Source organism: Cebus imitator, unplaced genomic scaffold, assembly GCF_001604975.1.
Source record: "Cebus imitator isolate Cc_AM_T3 unplaced genomic scaffold, Cebus_imitator-1.0 Scaffold31, whole genome shotgun sequence".
In the NCBI taxonomy this organism is placed as follows: Eukaryota; Metazoa; Chordata; class Mammalia; order Primates; family Cebidae; genus Cebus; species Cebus imitator.
In genome coordinates, this window is record NW_016107346.1 from 3,358,389 (window position 1) to 3,379,159 (window position 20,771).

The 20,771-nt window shown below is 42.6% G+C and overlaps 1 protein-coding gene across 2 annotated transcripts in view; it reads left to right on the top strand.

Moving 5' to 3' along the window:
* The window catches only part of PAK5 (p21 (RAC1) activated kinase 5), a 287,807-nt gene that overhangs the window by 250,444 nt on the left and 16,592 nt on the right, over positions 1 to 20,771 (top strand). For both annotated transcript variants that reach the window (XM_017523951.2, XM_017523952.2), the window contains 3 exons: positions 10,504 to 10,995; positions 13,833 to 13,966; positions 19,041 to 19,167. In XM_017523951.2, the coding sequence (XP_017379440.1) occupies positions 10,504 to 10,995; positions 13,833 to 13,966; positions 19,041 to 19,167 (753 nt within the window). The remainder of the gene's footprint in view (positions 1 to 10,503; positions 10,996 to 13,832; positions 13,967 to 19,040; positions 19,168 to 20,771) is intronic.

A 20,771-nucleotide genomic window follows, 5' to 3' on the forward strand; every position in this document is an offset into this window, starting at 1 on the left:
CAGGAACGTTCTCTCTGTGCCATCTTTTACATATTTTCAAAATATGGGAACAAATTCTATCACTCTATGAAGGCTATAAGTGCAACTCTTCTCACTTTAGAAATGTGAGTCATAGAAGGCCAGAGTCGCAGAGTTGCTGTGTGACTTAAGGCCATGCGAAGCCTCAGAGACTGAGCTGGCCTGAGGACCCCAATACCACCCCAGTGATTACTCTCCTCTCTAGAATGGAAACAAAATTCTCAGACTTGCATGGAAGCCAGAGGCTAAACAAGCAAGAACTGACATAACTATACATCTTCAATTAACCCCTGCACTTCACCCCTGCCATCTCTATAAGGCAGGAAAAGTGATCACAGCTGCAGCCTAGGACATCCCAAACAGATGGCCTAGTAAGAAGTTCTGAGTGAAGAATGAGGGATCTGCTAGGTGCAGTGGCTTATGCCCGTAACCTCAGTGCTTTGGAAGGTCAACATGGGAGGTTCACTTGAGGTCAGGATTTCAAGACTAGCCTAGGCAACATAGTGAGATCAGATCTCTTCAAAAGAATTTAAAAATTTTCGGGGAATGGTGGCACACACCTGTAGCCCTAGCTACTGGGAAGAGTAAGGCAATCCTTTGAGCCCAGGAGTTTCAGGTTGAAGTGAGTTATAATTATACTACTACACTCCAGCCTAGGCAACAGAGTAAGACCCTATCTCAAAAAAAAAAAAAAAAAAAGATGGAAAGAAAACGATGGCGTGATTTTCCAGCATTCACTTCTGCAGTCAACAGTGCAATACATTTTCACTGCTTAGCTATCACTTTGCTTTCCCTGGAAGGAAAAAGCACTTGAACCAATGGGCCCAGTCTTCTTGCATCAATAATTGAATGATTCGCTGTTCTTTGTGGTACTTGCCATGCCCAGATTCAGCCATGGCTCCAACAACAAAACAGCAACTTCTTTTCTACTGAGGATTCCCGCAGAACTCCTTCCAGAGACCCATTCCGGGCTTGATGGGTTGTGAAACGACCGTGCTAGTGAAAGCTGATGGGCTGCACCAAAAATCTGAGAGGGAAAGAGAGAGGCACAATGGGTATGTTTAGATTTGTTTTCTTTCCCTATAGGCTCCTATAGGATGGCCATTAACGCTCTTAAACATATAAAGACAGACTGAGTGCACTATCTCTAAGGTCTGTTCCTTCTAATGGAGACTTTAGGTGTCCTTTGCATATGAATAGACACATCTTCCCATGAATACTCTTGCTATTCAAAGTAACTTGTATTTTGGTCATTATGAATGGATTTTCCCATTACCAAATTAAAAACAAAATGAATTTAACCTGGCGTTGTCCGTCCCTAGCTCTCCCAAATGCCCTGTCATATTTGAACAATATTCTAAGGAGACAAAAACAATCCCCAGAGGCAAAGAGTCCCTCCACATCGCTGCAGGTGATGACGGATTGCAGGTCAGTGTAATCTGCTGTGTCTCACTGCTCTGAAATAGAAGATGCATTCTTTGAGTTTGAAGCAGCAACCGTGGGGGGTTAGTTGGATATGCCAATTCAGAGGTGGAGGGAGAGCCTGGAATACCCGTGTGTTTGAGCTTGCACATCTCAGATTTGTTCGTGGCTTCATATAGCTAGGTTTTGCTTGTTTGTAGAGGGCATGAGTCGCTTGTCCAACCCTTAGAGATGGCCTATTAAAAAGTTCTGAGTGAAGAATGAGGGGTCTGCTAGGTAGGTGCAGTGGCTTATGCCTGTAACCCCAGTGCTTTGGAAGGTCAGCATGGGAGGATCACTTGAGGCCAGTGTGCATTTGCACAGCACAACCAGAAAGACAGAGGAGTCACAGGGTTTAATGAATCCCATTCCCCTAATTGTCAGTCTCTATCATGTCCCTGCAGAGAATGCGAGTTAATGATTCTCTCCAGAATTCTTACAAGCAGTTGTTTTCCCTTCCAAAGCCAAGGCTGGTCCTGTTAAATTTTCCTTTGAGTCAAGTCAGGACAATTTAAGATGTCCTTTCCATGCTCAGATAATAGAGGATTGCGATTCACTTTTATCTTGTGTTTGATTTATGGAGAGCAAGCAGCACCCAGCCTGGCGTTTTCATTTTTGAGATGAGCAGTCTCTTTTTTTAATTGTGTTCCTAAAAGGTGTATTGGAGCATCACATTCAGGTGCTGGAACCAGCTGCCTCCCACTCCTTGTAATTCGCCATCCTTTACGGAACATTCCAAGGTCCTCATTCTGTGGGCACAGACCCACACCATGGCCACGCCCACACACCCCAGTCCTGTGTGCTCCAGCCACGGCCTCCCTGCCCTCAGAACAGAAGGCCACAGTGACAAATAGGTGCTGCTGCAGGATTTTTATCCTTCTCTTCTTTCTCCCACCCTCCCTTCACCAAGCTTTTTTTTTTTTTCTCCAGCCTTGGCATAAAATGGTCAAATTATGTTCTACTGCAGAATTCAATTTCACAGTTCAGTTAGGTCCTTGATTACACTGCCAAATTCAGATTAATGTGCATTTAACTAACATGGATCAGGGGAATTCTGGCTGATAGCCAGCTGTAATCGGAGCAATTGATAGCTGTGTGGAGTTTTATGCCCTATCCACTCCAGCGTACCTCTGGTGAAATTGATTGATTAAATGAATTCATTGCTATAATTATTTGTAATTTTGATACATCACAAGCCTGTGTCTGACCCTATCCTTAGAGATGTTGAGCTTATTGTAGAAATGTAGTCTGGCTGAGTTGTTAACTGGGGATTATTTATTCCCTTATATAATACAACCTCTCTTTTTTGCTTTTTCTTTTTTGATCATGTTTGAATAGAGACATGACAAAGCACATTTCTTTAAGTATTAATTTATATGGTATACGAAAAAAGTGTCAGGAAGCTAAAAAAACTAAGTATACAATATTAACCATTTCAAAAAAAAGAGGAAATCACAATCACGACTGCTTGTTCATTTTGTCAGTATTTCTTAAGATTCCTGTAGAGAGAATTTCTTCTTAAAATGTATCAAATTTTCAATGACAAAGAGCTGGTAACCCTGCAGCTAAGCTGTTTAGCAGCTGGGTTATTATTTGCAAAACGATTGATCTGGTCTTCTCTCATTACATCATGCCATATGGAAATCGCCCTGAAAACTTTGCAGACCATGGTTTCTTTGTAAGGAGTTACTCCTTCACAAAATCACAGCCCTGTTCTCTTCGGAGGGGTGGGAAGAATGCCTTTGTTGTTTTTTCTCTAACATTGCAGTTTCCCACCCTTGCTCTGCACCCCGTGCCCTTGCTATAAGGTCTGCAAGGGTAAATGATGTGCATAAATCTTTTGGAAATGCTTTGGATCATAGGTGATGAGAGATACACTGGATTTGCTTATTAACTATTGTTCCTTTCACTGGTCCAATTCCACTGCATTGTGGTTTCACTAAATAATCAGGTCCCAAATCCCTTTCACAATACCAAAGATAGGTCTGCTTACATGGACTTCAAGCCTACTCATTTTTTTTTCTAGAATATATTAATAAATCAAGTCATAGAAAAGGTTGCACAGCGTAAGCTGGACTGCTTTGCACATCTTTCTCACATGCATGAACATGTGTGTGTAAAATATTAGGGATGGACAAATTGATCATTTGTGGTTTTCCCCCTTCCAAATATAGGTACTATGAGAAAGACAATTTAGAATGGAATATTTACATAATTATGAAATTCCAAGAGTGATGTGAGAGGGCAAGGAGGCCTCATCACAGAAGAAAGCTTGCACTTTCTTCCTTGAAAAAACTTACAGTAATTTTGTCAAATACACACATGCCACTATGACCATTTAGACTCCAGCCATGAGACTGTTCGCTCACGTGTGTCTGTTTCCATCTCTGCCATGGCCTTGGTAGGCTGTGGGGAAGGCAGCTTTGGAAGGTTGTTGCTTCTGCCCACCCATCATTCCTTCTTGTGCACTGCTTTCCCCTTTGCAGTTAAGACGCCATGAGCAGGTGGATTCCACGCTGCAGGCATGAAATAAAAGCTTTGCAAAGGCATGAAGCAGCATGGGTGTATGCTTGTGTGTGGGGTGGGAGGGCCACCGCCGACCCACCTGGGCTCTATGCTGTTCACTGGCCAGGTTTTGCAAGGGACTTTGGCGTGCCTGGGGGTACACTGGTCAGTTAAGAGCTGACCAACACAAGGCCTGAATTCTTAACCTGGTGCTCCCTGAGTCACCTAACCTCTGGAAATGTTTTCCACAGGAGAGAAGAATGGCTCCAACACTCACCAGACTCCTCTGAAATGCTCCTCATAGCAAAGCTGTGACTTTTTGGAGGCAGGGTCTCCCTTTGGCCCTGGCTGGATCGCAGTTGTGCAGTCAGTCAGGGCTTACTGTAGCCTCCTACATCCTGGGCTCAAGCAGTCTTCCCGCCTCTGCCTCCTGAGTAGCTGGGACTATAGGTGTGTACCACCACACCTGGCTAATTTTTTTTTTTTAGGTGGGGGGAGAGGGTATCTACATCGCCTGGGCTGATCTCACACTCATGAGCTCGAGCCATCCACTGCAGCCTCCCAAAGTTGCCGGGGTTATGGGGGGAGCCACCATGCCCGGCCTGACTGACCATTTAAGCACTGGAGGACACAGGTAACAACGTCATTGAACTCTGGCCATGTTCCACATCTCAAAGAGGAGATAACGCACCAGAGGCTTAGGTAACATTCATAATTGCTGTATTTAGGTACCCAGAGATACCCATAGGCGTTGAAGCCACAGGCAGGACTGCAGATGGAGACTGCTCAAGGTTTAAGGAGTCTCCAGCTGGGGTCCCACTTTGGGGGCGCAGTGTTTCACACCTGCTGCAACCTGGAACCTTGTGGCTTTCGTGTCAGTGCAGGATGAGGGTCATGTCTGTCCACACATTGGGGCTGGAAAGGACTTTCTGCCATTGGAGCTTCAATTGTGAGCATGCGTCCCCGCCACCAGCTGCGTCTCCCTCTGTAAGGAAGACAAGTTAGCTATGGTCAGTAAGGACACCACTTCATCTCTTCTCAGCTCATTACAAATGACCAGCCATCAGTTTTTCACTTCAAGTCATTAAAAGGCCAACTACTGATGACATAGACACCTCCACCAGGACCCACACCCCAACAAAGCTGGCGTTGAGACGGATTTGCCCAGGCATCCCCTGCTCTGCGGTGCTCTAACAGCCCGGAGTTCTGGTTTGAAAGTGAGGTGAGGACTCTGGTTTGGTACGCTGGGTCTTCACCAAGGGAGTGAATAGTCGGCACACCAGTTCAGATTCAGGGCCAGACTTGCCCATGAAAAGGGATTCTTAAAGGAAGACAGTATGCTTTGGACAAAATCTCTGAAAAGTAATTCAGCAGTGAGGCTTAGTTCTCTCCAGTCACTGGCTCTCAGTTGGAGGTCCTTGGAGATGTGTGCAGGTGTTTTTGGTTGTCACCACGTCGGAGACACGGCTGGCAGCTAGAAGCAGCTCTCAGCACAGAACTTCACAGCAGAGGGCTGTCCACCCTGCAGGCCAGCGGCGCCCTGCCGAGCGGCTCTGGACAGCATTGCTGTTTTGACCTCTTGACGAAGTACTTTCTGAATTGCCATTTGTTTGAGTTAGGAAGCTATTTTCCTTTAAGAAAATAATCCTTTTATGATTGACGCCAGAAACAAAAGCAAATACTGTACCTAGCCCATTTGGAGGCCTATAATTTTTGTTGCTTTAGCAGATCTAAATCTGATTTAAATTGTCAAAATACTTGGCTGCATTATGGCTCAGCTGTAGAGTAAAAACTAGACAGGAATTTCCATTTAAGGCAGGTTAGGCAATTTCAAAACCAGTTAAGTCACTGCCCTGGTTTTCATGGTACCCATTAGGATAATCACAAAGGATAAACAACATTTGGGCCCAATAGCTCAGACTTACTTGAACCAAGTGTGGTTCCCCCAAGCAAGCGGTCGTTCATTCCAAGGAGAGCCTGGTCCCAAACGGTTAACTCCAAGCTCGACTGCCTCAGCTGAGCTGGAGTTACGCCACTGAAGACAAAGGAGTGTTTCCACTGGGGGCAAGCCTGCTTCTTCAGGACTGGCGACTTCAGTCTCAATTTTTGTTGGTCTGGCAGAGTGAGACAGCTGAAGAGGTGATACAAACTCTGCAATCACTGCTGTGCACATGGCCACCTCTCCCAAGGCTGGTGCATCAGCGCAGACCAGAAGCACTAAGGAAAGTGCCACATCAGCCAGGCGCAGTGGCTCACGCCTGCAGTCCCAGCACTTTGGGAGGCCGAGGCAGGTGGATCACAAGGTTAGGAGTTCAAGACCAGCCTGCCCAACATGGTGAAACCCCGTCCCAACTAAAAATACAAAAATTAGCTGGGTGTGGTGACAGAAGCCTGTAATCCCAGCTACTTGGGAGGCTGGAGCAGGAGAATCACTTGAACATGAAAGGTGGAGGTTGCAGTGAGCCAAAATTGCGCCATTACACTTCAGTCTAGGCTACAGAGCGAGACTCCACCTCAAAAAAANAAAAAAAAAAAAAAAAAGAGTGCCCAGCCCTACCTTGATTATACAGATCAGGGAGGTGACAATGAATGTTGGAAATGCCAAGGTAGGCAAGGGAGCAGGCCTGTGGGCCAGCGTGCTGGATGCCCTCCCACTGGGAGTGAAGGACTGACCTGGGCAAGAGAACTAGGTTATGTCATCCCCTTGGAAGTGTGGAGCTGTTTTCCCTGGATTCCTTGGGGGTTCAGCGACTTGGTGGCCCCAGATGAGATCACCCATGCATTTCTCCTTCACGAAATCAGTGATTTGTCCTCTAAGGAAAGACCACATGTTCCCTCACTTGAAAGGAACAATTCATTCTCCTTTGATGGGTGGTGCCTTGGGTTTGGTTCAAAAAATTGTCTCTTATGATACTGGCTGTTCCTCAACCCCTGCTTTTTTAAAAGTCTGCACCTCTTACCAGCAGCCATGAAAGACAACAGCACCTTTTTGTCTCGCAGCCTAATTTTGAAGATAGTTAGCTCCCAGCAGAGCTCTGCAGTCCATCTTTGCCTGGAATTTTTCCCCTTGGTGCGGGCAGGCTTCTTTATGCCGCATGCCAGCTGTTAAGGGGGGACTCTGATAATGCTGCTGACAGGTGATAAGGAAGAAAAGTGGCCTAAATTAGTGCAAAGCGGTGTTTGTGATTCCTGCAGAATGCAGCTTTCCCATTTTTAATGTATCTTCAGAGATCAGTTATACGTGCTATGGGGAATGAATTCAATTTCATTGAAAGTATAGGAGCAAGTACACCAAGGAAGACACAGGTGATAATGGCATGTGATGGCTCCCAGGACACACTTTCAGAAATAAAAGCCAAAGACCCTATCTCTCTTCACAACCTGGCCTTGCTGACTAGCCTAGATTTGATTAACCTGGAGCTTATTAAAAGAAGAATCCAGTTGTTTAACTTACACTTAGTGTTCCCCTTTCCATCATACACACATGCACAAGCACACACACACGTTTTCTTTGTGTAGCACAAATACAGAGGCTTTGAAAATAATCAGCTTGTTTTTAAATATTTTAACTATACATTGTTAATTACATTACAACTAAAGACACCTTGTCTTATTGCTTTGAGGATTAATGTATAGGAATATATATATGTATGTACCACAGGTACATTGTATGTCTTCAATAAATGCTGGATAGTTTGAGAATATTACAGTTATTATTTATTTTATTTTGCATTCTCATTACTGTGCTACGTACTTTATATAACAATAACATCAAGTAGAACTTCTTGGCCAGTCATTGTTTGAATACTTTCATGTGTTTTGTCCTTTAGAGTTCACGGTGACCTAAGGAAGTATTATTATTACTCCATTTTACGGAAAAGGAAACTAAGACTCAGAGAGGCTGATTTGACTAAAATTATCAGAGTCAGAATTCATTCCTGTGCCCCTTGAAAGCATGTGTTCTCTCTGCAACCAGGGCAGGAGGGCAGCTTAGCAGCTGCCCTGGTTCCTGCTGGTTGGTGCCAAGGCTATCTGAGTGGTGAATTCACTTAGCAGAGTGTGGTGTTTTTGAGGCTGGAAGGGCTGCATTGCTGAATGTTCAGCAGGCCAGGCAGTGTCATTGTAGAACCAATGGACAGTGCAGGAGAACTGTGCATGGTGCTATGGTAGCAATTTTAAAAGGCCACTATGTACAGCTCTTGCTCCACGATGTGATAGAATAAGCATCTTCTCATGCAATGCGATGGGCAGGAGCTTGAAACACCTGCTTGCCTCTACCATGTCACCAGATCCAATGAGTAACATGTCCCATCCCACTTCTCAGTGGCATTTGACAGGGTTCATTAGTCCTTCCTCCTTGAAATAGTTTCCTCCCTTGGCTCCAAGACACCTTGCTTCCTTAGTTTCCTTCCTACAGCACTGGTCACTCCTTCTCTGCTCCTTTTTGCAAGATCCCTCTGCTCTTTCTAGTATCTAGACATTGGGGTCCTCAGACCATTTCTTACACATTCAGCATCATGGCTTTTAATATGAACTAAGCACTGATGACTCGCAGATTCATGTTTTAGCCTTAACTCTTCCCTGGACTTGGAGCATGTCAAAGTCTCCTAAGTGACACTTCCACAAGGATGTCCAATGACTCTCTCAAACTTAACATGGCTGACAGAACTCTTAATTTTCCCCCATGTACTAGCTATCAATATTGCTGCATAACAAATTATTCCAAAACTTTATGGCTTAAAACAAACTGCCTCGTGAAGCAATAAAATAGTGCTGTTCAACTAATTAACCCCAAAACTTAAATAACAAATATTTACTATTTCACAGTTTCTGTAGGTCACAAATTGAGAGGGCTTAGCTGATTGGTTCTGTCTTGGGATCTCACCCTGACTGCATCTGACATCTTGACTGCAACTGAATGAGGATAAAAGCAAGATCCTTCTCCTAGGAGGGGTGGTTTGAGCAGAGGGAGTGGCACATGCAGGATTCTGAGGCAGATCCAGGCTTAGTGTTTAAGGAACAGCAGAGAGGCTAAGGTATAGTGGAGAGGGTCAGCTAAGGAAGATGGATTGAGAAGCTGCTAGGGGGCAGATCATGAAGATCTTGGTTGCATGAGGTTGCAGTCAAGATGTCAACGAGGGATACAGTCCTCTGAAAGATCACCTGGGCTTGAAGGATCCACCTCCAGAATGACTCATATGGCTGTTTGGCAGAAGGCTTTAATTTCTAGCTAGCTCTTAGCAGGAGCCCTCAGTTTCTTGCTATGTGGACCTCTCCATTTTATTATCATTACTATTTGTGAGACAGGGTTTCACTTGTCACCCAGGCTGGGGTGCAGTGATGCAATCATAGCTCACTGCGGCCTTGAACTACTGGGCTCAAGTGATCCTTCAGCTTTAGCCTCCCAAAGCTCTGGGATTATTGGCATGAGCCATCGCACCCAGCCCTTCCAAAGGATTCTGGCTGGTGAAAGCCAAAATAAATGATCTGAGTAAGTGACCAAAGGAGCTTGCCATCATCTCTGCCTTATTCTTTGATCACTCAGATTGACCCCGATGCAGTGTAGAAGGGGACTACACAGGAATATGAATGTCAGGAGGCACAGGTCACTGAGCAATCTTGGAAGTACAATCAACAAATCTTTTCTGAGAACCTTCTATGTATCCAGCACTGTGTTGTCATCAGGATCTTCCAAAACAGAGTGCATTGATGGATTGGCATTTTCTGCCCTGGGCAAGGAGCATGCCATTCCAGGAGTGGCCAGAGCTCCTTCCTGATTCTTTCCAGGAAGTGACGGCTGGACCTGCACATAGTATCATATACCAGTGATTGCCTTGCTGGCTCGCCCATTCTCCTCCACTAAATCCCCTCATCCCACTTATCCAAGTCAGAGTGGATATTCTTTTCTGGGGTCTCTTTGGGGTCTAGCCTCATTTTCATTTCACACATCCCCTGCAAAGTCTGGTCGCTCTCAATTATATTTGTTCTTATTTGGTGAGAATATTGTACATGTTCACCGTGTGGTTCACACCACTTAGCACAGGGAGTTCACACTGTGTTATACGTATGTTCATAGAACACCCCATAGGATCACACTCCTGTACCTACATCTGCTGTGTTATATGTATGTTATATGTACACGTCCATACCACCCTCTAGTATGTGAGTTCAGAAGCATGGGAAAAGGCCTCCTACCACTGAAATGTCTCCCCAAAATGCTAGCTGAAAACTAATGTCCTTTAATGAGGGACGAGATTTTTCATTCCTGAACAAGAAAATAGGGCTTAACCAGCAAGTACACCTTGGATAAGACACAAGAACTAACCTGCTGCTGTGGTACACGTGCACCAGAGAAGGTCCTTCCCTAGATGTGGCCGGTTCTGTTGGTGCCCCAGCCAGATCCTCCCATCTCCCCCTGGTGATCCTCATTCTGCCAGCTGTCAGTCAGCTCACTCACCACCCGGCTGTGGCATTCAGATCTAGCATGTGAATATTCTCTATCCATGTCTGTCTTCCCAGGTGGATTACGATCGAGCACAGATGGTCCTCAGCCCTCCACTGTCAGGGTCTGACACCTACCCCAGGGGCCCTGCCAAACTACCTCAAAGTCAAAGCAAAGCAGGCTATTCCTCAAGCAGCCACCAGTACCCAGCTGTGTACCACAAAGCCACCTTGTACCACCACCCTTCCCTGCAGAGCAGTTCGCAGTACATCTCCACGGCTTCCTACCTGAGCTCCCTCAGCCTCTCATCCAGCACCTACCCGCCGCCCAGCTGGGGCTCCTCCTCTGACCAGCAGCCCTCCAGGGTGTCCCATGAACAGTTTCGGGCAGCCCTGCAGCTGGTGGTCAGCCCAGGAGACCCCAGGGAATACTTGGACAACTTTATCAAAATCGGGGAAGGCTCAACCGGCATCGTGTGCATCGCCACCGAGAAACACACAGGGAAACAAGTTGCAGTGAAGAAAATGGACCTCCGGAAGCAACAGAGACGGGAACTGCTTTTTAATGAGGTAAAGGGTGTGTTTGGGTCATCCTCTCTCTCCTTTGTAACATTTATTTCCCATTTCAAAAGTTATGCACATGTACATTTTAGGACATTAGAAAAGCACTAGAAATATAAAGACATAAATAGCGTCCCCTGTAATATTTCCTTCTAGTCTTTTTTTCTATGCACATATGGCTGTTACCTCTATAAAGTACTTCATGTGTATCAGCCGCTGTACTAAGCATTAATCTAGCTTGATCCTCACAACAGAAAGATGTTATCAAGGAAACATCTTAACAAGGAAACCTGGACTCAAACAGGTAAAGAGACCAGCCCAGGGTCATGCAGCAGGTTGACTGCAGAGCTAGGACTTGAATCTCTGTCTAGCAGATTCTAAGTCTCATGCTACACTGTATCTATGTGGGTATGCATATATTTTACACTATTGTGATATCATCATATACCCTCCATAAACAATTTTTAAAACAATAGATCAGGGTCAGTTTACCAGTGGACTGTCGCTCTTTAGGAACGTTAAAATATTTTTTCCTAATTATAAAAATAATGATTTATTTCTGTAGAGTATATGGAAAGTAAAAAGTCCCACAAAAAATCCCCCAGTCAAGGAATTGCCTACATTAATATTTCAGTGTTTCTTTTCTATATTTTTCTATTTACAAATTTCTTTCATTTGGGATAATCCTCTATATATGTAGTTTGGTTTTCAATTATTATTAACAGGAATACTAATAAAATTAATATCAAATAAAATATATTGACATATATTTATTACTGTAAAGTAAATTTAATGACCATTTTAATGGCCTTTTAATCTTTAATCATATATGTGTATCAAATTTATTAAACCAGTCTCTGATTTAATAAATATGAGGTAACTTTATGTAGTTTTGTGACTTTCTAAATTTCACTTAATGTTAACATTAATACTAATAAAATTAACATTTAATAAAATATATAGGCATATATATTACTTATTTTTATTAATATAATATGAAATATATTAACATACTCTATTAACTGCATGCCAAAACACAATTTTAATGACTTAATAATATTCTATCATATATATGTATTATATTTAAAACGAGTATCTGATTTATATTGTTTCCAATTTGTCAGTTTTATTGTTTTGCAGTGAGTGTTGTTACACATATGTCTTTGGCTTCATATCTGATTATTTTCTTAGATTTCTAGAAGTAGGATGAACACATCAAATGACATGTAATTTTGTTTAGAGAAGTGGTATACACTGTTAATTTCTAGAAAGCTTGTACCAATTTAGACTCTCACCAACAATACTTTTTCACCTTCAGTAGCACCATTTATATTGTCATGTTATCTCTGTTCATCTGCTAGACATGAATAAAACTTACAGTTTTCATTAGTACTTTTATTACTAGTGTGGCTAAATTTAATTTTATGTGGTTATAGGCCATTTTTATTTCTTCACTGAATCATATGTCCTGTATACAGTTTTCAATTGGGGTACTAGCATTTGTTTTATAGATGCATTAAGAGCTATTGATATGTTAAGAAATCAACCCATCTTAGTATATTTGTTGTACTTTAAGATTTACCTTCCACTTTCTCATTTACCTTTTAAACTTATCACTTAAGAAATCTAAAATAGGAAGGGAAACGAGTAATTATGTTAGAAAACACATCAAGTATTTTGCAGTGATATTCTTTTAGTAATTTTATAAGAGCATTGTGGGGAAAGATAAGTTTTTGTGGATGAGAGCTCTAAGCCGTAAAGATATCAAGTCAGGATATCAGTGTTAGATGTCAGTCTCCAGTACAGCGTGCACAATCCACCTTCTGACTCCCAGAACAATCTATGGCTGCTTGACCTCTTTGCGTTTCTATTGTAAGCACTCCTATTCTTTGAGAAGTAGGCAGAAGGTATTTGATCCATAAACAGGCACTGTGCGAATGCGCTCAGCTGCAATTCTGAACTCTGTTTATCACGGAGGCTTATGTGAAGCCCCCAGTGGCCTCCACACATCTCCAGCTCACACGGGTGCTTATTTCCCACACATGCTCCAAATCTCACAGAGTTCCAGGTGAGTGGGCTTCAGCATCTTCCCAGTCCACCATTCCTGACTTCTGGAATTTATTTTTCAAACCACAATGCCAGAACTCGCAGAGCAATATGAGGTGGATAAACAATTCTGTAATTTATTATTAACACTAATTCTGAAAACTCCAGTGGAAACAGCCATAGGGCAGCAATTTCTGGAAGCTCTCTCCAGCAAGCAGGCTCCTTAGCCTTTTTTATGCCTATGCCGTATTTATCTTCAATATATATTCTTTGAATTCAGCCCAACTAACTCTCAGGTTCAACCCATACCTTCTTCTAAGGAGAATTTAAGTTGGTCTTGTATGGCTCCAGTTTTAATAGCTTACTTCATTCACTTATGGGACTCATTCCCTCACTTACTATGAGTTGGTGACCCTTTGCTAGGATAGCCAGCAGAAGACTGTGAACACTGCATTCTAAAGGAGACCCTTAGGGATATCTGATCATATCCCTGCAGGCAGTCAACCAGACTCCCTCTTCTGAATGCAAATCTTGCTTTTGTTCTGCCTGTTTTCCTTACTCTCTCTGTGTCTCTCCAATGTCTGGGGGACCTGTCATTTTCTCTCAAATTTGCTACCTTGATTCCATTTATTTCTACTAGCTACCCTTGATGCTTTTTGTCTATCATCATAGATTTCTGAATAAAATTCCCCACAATCAGTACCTCTCAATCAGTTTACTTACAGTTGTAGTTGTGTCCACAAGAGAACAAAAAGCAACTTCATCTTCACAAGTCAAAAGTATCTTTCCCATTCATCCAGGTCGTGATCATGCGGGATTACCACCATGACAATGTGGTTGACATGTACAACAGCTACCTTGTTGGCGATGAGCTCTGGGTGGTCATGGAGTTTCTAGAAGGTGGTGCCTTGACAGACATCGTGACTCACACCAGGTAAGCTTCTTTATTATCCAGATAATTCTTATCATTATTCTCCAGGATTATTCCAGATGTTTCTTATTCTTCTCCAGGATAAAGCCTCAGTGACTATGAACTCTTCATAAGTTGTGGGCACTTTGGAGTCAGGGAATATGACTACCCTTTACCCCACATTCCCCAGAAGGCCCATTACACTATCAGGCATGTATAGTTCATTCATTTGGTTAATGTTCTCCTGCCCTCATAAGGGCATTAATACCCATCGATTTAAAATAAGTAACCGGCTAGGAATGAAGCTTTGGTAGCAAATAATAGAATTTCCCATCACCTACATAGATTTCTAAAGCTGAATTTCATTCTCCCAAGTTACCCTACCGCTGCTGCATGCTAAGATCACCAAGGATACCGGGCGAAGGAGGGAGCAGGGAGAGTATCAGTCGAAGTTTTGTATCAGAATAATGAATCTACATGGCACAGAGAAATTCTTCAATTCTGTTTTAAAATATTCTTGCAAGTAACAATGGTTAATTACCAGCCTATCGCTTCAGCTATTTGCCTCCCTGATGTGCCAGTTCCAGCCATTTTATTAAATATTTATTGAGGACCTTTTATGTGCCAGGCTCTTTTGCAAGTGCTGGAGATGCAGACGATAGAAATGAATATGGCTCAGCTATATCCCCTCAGGGACATCACTAATGAGAAATACATGATAATATCAGTGCAAAATTAGGAAGATATATATGTGTAGCATAGAAGAATATCTAAATGTCTCTATTAGAGTCAAGAAAGGTTCCTATTTAAAATCAGGTGTCATCTGAGATGGATTTTGAGAGATGAATAGGAGTTTACTAAGAGGGCAAGTGGGAGGAAAAGGACATTGAAGGCAGTGAAGAGAATATGTGCTAGGACAGTGCCTCTTCAATTTCAGTGTCCATATACATCATTGTGGATCTTATCAAAATGCATATCCTGACTCACTAGAGAGGGATGTAAGACTACATTTATAGCTAACTCCCAGGCAATGCCAATGCTGCTGGTTCATGAACCATACTTAGAGAAGCAAGGTTCTACAGAATAGACATATGAAATAGCATGTTACATTTGGGAAACTTTAGCCTTGGTCTTCATCGTAAATAAAATGCCAAAATGTTAAGAAAGGGTTGTCATGAGGAAGAGGTATCGAGTGTTAGCTGATGTTATTGAAATGCCACCTGAATCAAAAGTGGATCCAGGTATATAATATGTGGAAAGCAAGGTAACAGGAAAGCACGGGAAAACTCTGTGAGGGAAAAACATGCTGCTTTTTCTCCACTAAGTTGAGATTTTTTGTGGCTCTACAGTTCTCAGTCTGGAGTAGACCATCTCAAAATAAAGAGTTGTGAGTGAAGACACTGAACATTTATCACCAGCAATTCAGCTGGAAAACTCTTGTTGGTGTAGCAATAAGACATGCCCAACAAAAAACCACATAAGATCATCTTAATTGTTAGAAACAAATATACTGGAAAGATATAAGAATAAGGCCAATGTGATATACAGTTTTTGCTTTTCACATATAAAGCAAAAAATAAAAATGTGTTCAGAGGAGAAGCTTTTTTCTTACCTTCCAGAGTTTCACGTGGCTACTCAGGTCTCCAGCTCTACCTTTGTCAAGATTCCTTTCCATTCTTATTTTATATCCATGGAAACCACTCAAGATAGTGTATCCCTAAAACCCATTGCATTTTCTAATTTTCTCCATCCAGAGTTGTCAACCAATTTCCCTTTTAAAGACCCAGTAACTCCAGAGGCAAAAAGAAATTGCATTTCAAGGAACACCTGAATATTTGGTATTCGAAATCTTAAACTGATAGTTCAGAGAGCTTTCCGTAGTAGACATTGAGTAACTGCTTTATTGAATGAGTTACTGATTGGTTGATAACACATCTAACCCTCCTGCTGTCTGAGGACCTGGGAACTTATTAGAAATGCAGAATCTCAGGTACTATCCCAGACCAACTAAATGAGAATCCATGCTCTAGTCAGATGCCCAGGTATTTCTTATATATGCTGAAGTGTTAACACTAACCTAACATCTTAAGTCAGATCCTTCTAATTTCCAGGAAGCTGAGGGTTCCCGAAGCGAAAGGAAAGTGCCAAGCACCATCAAGCTCTTTATGTATTAATCATGTAACCATCATATATTTCTATGAGGCAGATGCTGATATACCTGTCTGTCAAGGGATGAAGCTACAACTCAAGGAGGAAAAATATTCTTCACCAGGCATGGTGGCTCATGGCTTTAATCCCAAAAAACTTTGGGAGACCAAGGCAGGAGGATCACTTGAGGGCAGGCGTTCGAGACCAGCCTGGGCAACTTAGCAAGACCCCGTCTCTACAAAACATTTTAAAAATTATCTGGGTGTGGTGGCATATACCTGTAGTCCTCGCTACTCAAGAGGCTAAGATGGGAGGATCACCTGAGTCCAAAAGTTTAAGGCTGTGGTGAGCTATGATTGTGCCATTACACTCCTGCTTGGGCAACAGAGCAAGACTCTATCTCAAAATTTAAAAAGGTATCCTCAAGACCACAGATTTCATAACTGATACAGCCAGGATTTGAATTTGAGGTTAGTTCTAGAGCTGAAGCATTTTTATTCCATGCCAAGCTTTTTTTCTTTAGAAAAGAAGTAGAAGTAGACATGCACCAGCCATTCTCCAGTTGGTCATGTTAATTTCAAAGGCATTGGATTAGGAAGTATTTGTCACACATTCCAGTCAAAGGGGATCTTCCAGTTAGTGACTAGGGGTTAGATTCAAGTAATTTTTGGTATAGTCGACCTGTAAAGAATCTTTATACCTGTTTCAGATAACTCAAATTTCACTGAATTCAAGAGAAAATAATTTTGTTAAATATGGCGGTTCTTAGTCCTGAATTAATTTGAAGGTATATGTGAACTTGTCCCTGCTGCAAATACTCTAAACCTCTGAGGGATGTGTTTTGGCACATGTGACAATGGTCATGTGAAAATCATTCAGCATAATGACCAACACACCACAAAACCCAGAACACAGAAGTTGTCGGTTTCCTCTGTTTAAGGCAAGAACATTTCTTCTCACCTGCCTTTGTATGAGACTGATGCCTCNTTTTTTCTGAAACAGAGTCTCACTCTGTGGCCCAGTCTGGAATGCAGTGGTGCGATCTCGGCTCACTGCAACCTCCACCACCGGGGTTCAAACATTCTCATGCTTCAGCCTCCTCAGTAGCTGGGATTACAGGCACAGGCCACCATACCCAACTAATTTTTTGTATTTTTGGTAGAGACAGGGTTTCACCATGTTGGCCAGGCTGGTCTCGAACTCCTGAGCTCAGACAATCCGCCCACCTCGGCCTCCAAAATTGCTAGGATTACAGGCATGAGCCACTGCACCCAGCCAAATCCTCCTTGAGGGGAAGGGTGTTTCTTCATATGCGTCAGCTTTATACCTTTAATATTCTCCTAATTGGCTGTCTCCTTATACTTTACTTTTAAATCCCATCAGGAACTTTTGGCACCAACTGGACTGAAATGCAAATTCAAAGCCTTTCATTTCCTTGTTCTGCTGAACTTAGATTTACCTGGGGTTACTGGAGATTCACAAAGTAGTCCTTAAATTTGGGCTCTGGTCATTTACACCCTCTGTTTCTCCTGGCAGTCTCCTCTGTTTGCAGGATAGTTTGCTTTAAAACCTCTTTTAAATTTATTATTTAATATGAGATAGGGAAGAATTTCTGCACATAGATGAGTTAGCTGCCTAAATGAGTCATTTTGAGGGCAACTGAACAAGCCGTGCCATCCAAAAAATTCTCACCTAGATTCCTCAGTGGCTGAACTATTTTACTAATTAGAAAAATCCATCCTTCTGAGTGGTGAGGGCAGTACGGGATAATGGGAATGTGGGAAAGCATGGGTTCTGGACTCAAAAAGAGGTGAGGTTTGAATCATGACCTGGGCATTTCTTAGCTGTGCAATCTTGGGCAGGTACTGACCTCCACCTCCTCCTCTAAAACTGTGGAGAAGGAAAAACTTTCTCCACAGGGGTGCAGTCATGAGATATGGGAGCCTATAACCAATGCTTTGCTTCCTTTCTCATTCCCATGGTCCATTTATTAAAATACTATCCATTCACACTTAGTTATTAGTAACTTCCTAGATCCAATTTCCCTTTAAGAGAAGGGGCCTGAAGTGACAAAAACCTCTAGCTCCTTGGGGGAAGAAGAGAGAGGGTGAATGAGAAGTTGAGTAAGTCCCAGAGGGGGAATTAGAGATGTAAAGATTACTTTATCTGAGCTCAGCCTTGAAGAGAACCGAGGCTGTCCCCATTTCTCAGATGAAGAAAATGAGACCCAAGGAAGTTAAAGGATTTTTCTTATGATCGGTTAACAGCCACAGCTGAAACTTTTGTCCACCTATTCAGTGTGCTGTCCCTGTATGACCCTGGAGGCTTGTCCCTGCCTATGGAATTATCCGTTAAGAGTTCATGGAGCCAAGGTGCAGTGGCTCACACCTATCATCCCAACACTATGGGAGGCTGAGGCGGGTGGATCACCTGAGGTCAGGAATGCTTCAATTCCAGCCTGGCCAACATGGAGAAACCCCAATTTCTACTAAAAATGCAAAAATTAGCCAAGTGTCGTGGTGGATGCCTACAATCCCAGCTACTTGGGAGGCTGAGGCAGGAGAATCGCTTGAACCCGAGAGGCAGAAGTTTCAGTGAACTGAAATCATGCTGCTGCACTCCAGCCTAGGCAACAGAGTGAGACTCCTCCCCCCAAAAATAAATAAATAAAAATAAAAAGACTGCCTTGAAGCAAATTTGCATGAATGACCAAAAAGCTGACAAATAGTGATCTCTTTCATTTGACTTGTATTTGGTTCCTGTCATTCTCAGTGCCAAACCTTTCTTCTGGGAATCAGACCCCAAAGACTTCCTTCCCTTGTCTGCAGATTTTTCAGATGTGCTGGTGCACGTGCACTAATTCGCTAAAGCACAAAGGAGCTGTATCTCTTGAGCATTTCAAAGATGTTCTTAAACCTGTCTTGTTCCTTAAATGGTATTTTCTTTCCAGAATGAATGAAGAACAGATAGCTACTGTCTGTCTGTCAGTTCTGAGAGCTCTGTCCTACCTTCATAACCAAGGAGTGATTCACAGGGACATAAAAAGTGACTCCATCCTCCTGACAAGTGATGGCCGGGTAAGATTTTCATGTTTGGCTCCTTTAGTTTTCCTTGTCACTCTATCTGTCATGGGCATAATTCTCTTAGAAACACTTTTTCATAACTCTAATTTTTCTTAGTCACAAGTCACCTACTTCTTGTCCCAGAAAGCTTTAAAAAAAAAGAAATTACCATCTCTTCCTCTGTGTCATCTTGTTAGTCAGAATTCCCTGACTTTAATGGATAATTTCCCTCTTTAACAATGAGTATAAGAAGTAATTAAAACTATGGACATTCCTTTTCCTTTTCTGCCACATCCCTGTTTTAGTTGGAGGAGAAGAGCTGACTCTTCTAGGGGTGCATCCAACCCATTCATATGAATATGTGTGTTTATAGTACCTTTCAGAGCCCCTGCAGGTAACAGATGATCAACTCCACTTGGGTAATTTGAGGATGATGTAATAAACAGACAGTGTATAAGAGTGTAGGCAGATGTAGAAAAATCATAAGAAATAGTGTATGAGAATTAGTGCAGTACTTTAGAATGGAACATCCCTCCTACTACCCTGTGCCTGAAGTGGTGAGGCAAGGTCCTGGCTACTAGAATCTGGAAATGGAGATTGCTGTAGATTTTAGGGCTGCGTGGCAGGAGCTCTGATCTTTGGAAGAAGCCAAATCAAGATGAACCTGCAGGATGATAGCTGAGAGAATAAATCCTCCAACCTCATTCTTCTCCTTCCTTCTAGTTTGCTACTGGTGCTCCCCATTGGCTAAAACCAGCTAGGAGCCAAAATGCAGTCAATATAGGTTTTTTCCCTAAGGCCTGCAGGAGGGAGGAAATGGATCCAGAAGGACGAACAGAAGATATGTATTACACGGGCATACTTCCAGGCCCAAATTTTGGCATTTTGCATCACTACAACCTGCTCAAGGGATTCTGCTGAAACTTTTCAGCCACACCAGGGCACAGGGCATGGAATATAACAGCCAAGGAAATAATCAGTTGACATTCCAAGGAAGCCTTAGTTAAATGGAAGAGTTTCAGAGCATAGCTCTTCACTATTAGGACCTCTTGAGCCTCCTGAAACTCCCACCAGAGGCAATGGCCCTGGCGTGAATGGAGCCAACCTTTTCTTTGATACTCCTGTCTTTTACACCCAGCAACCCCTGCCATGTGGCAAATATTCATGTCATATCAGAAATTGCTCAGGAATGATCAGAGGGCAGCCAGAAGAAACCGTCCAAGCACTTTGGCTTTTTTTTTTCCTTGTTTTAAAAAGATTGTAAATCTTATTGTAGAAAAATTAGTAAACTCAGAAAAGTATAGAGGATAAAACAAAGATCACCCCTAACCCGATTACTTATTTATTCCATATTTCTATGTACATGCATACACAATCTGCAAACTTGGGATTGTGTTTAATGGGGAGCTTTAAGTATTTTTGGCATTGCTCTAACCATTCTGTGGCTTCTCTTAAGAAAGAAGGGTAAAGTAGCATGTATCAGTCAGGTTTTGCTACATCCACTTAACAGTTAGTGGCATAAAACAACCACCATTTATTTTCTCACAAATCTGTGAGCCAGCATTTGGTCTGACTCCACTTGGATAACTCATCTCTGCACCAACTCATCTTTACATCAT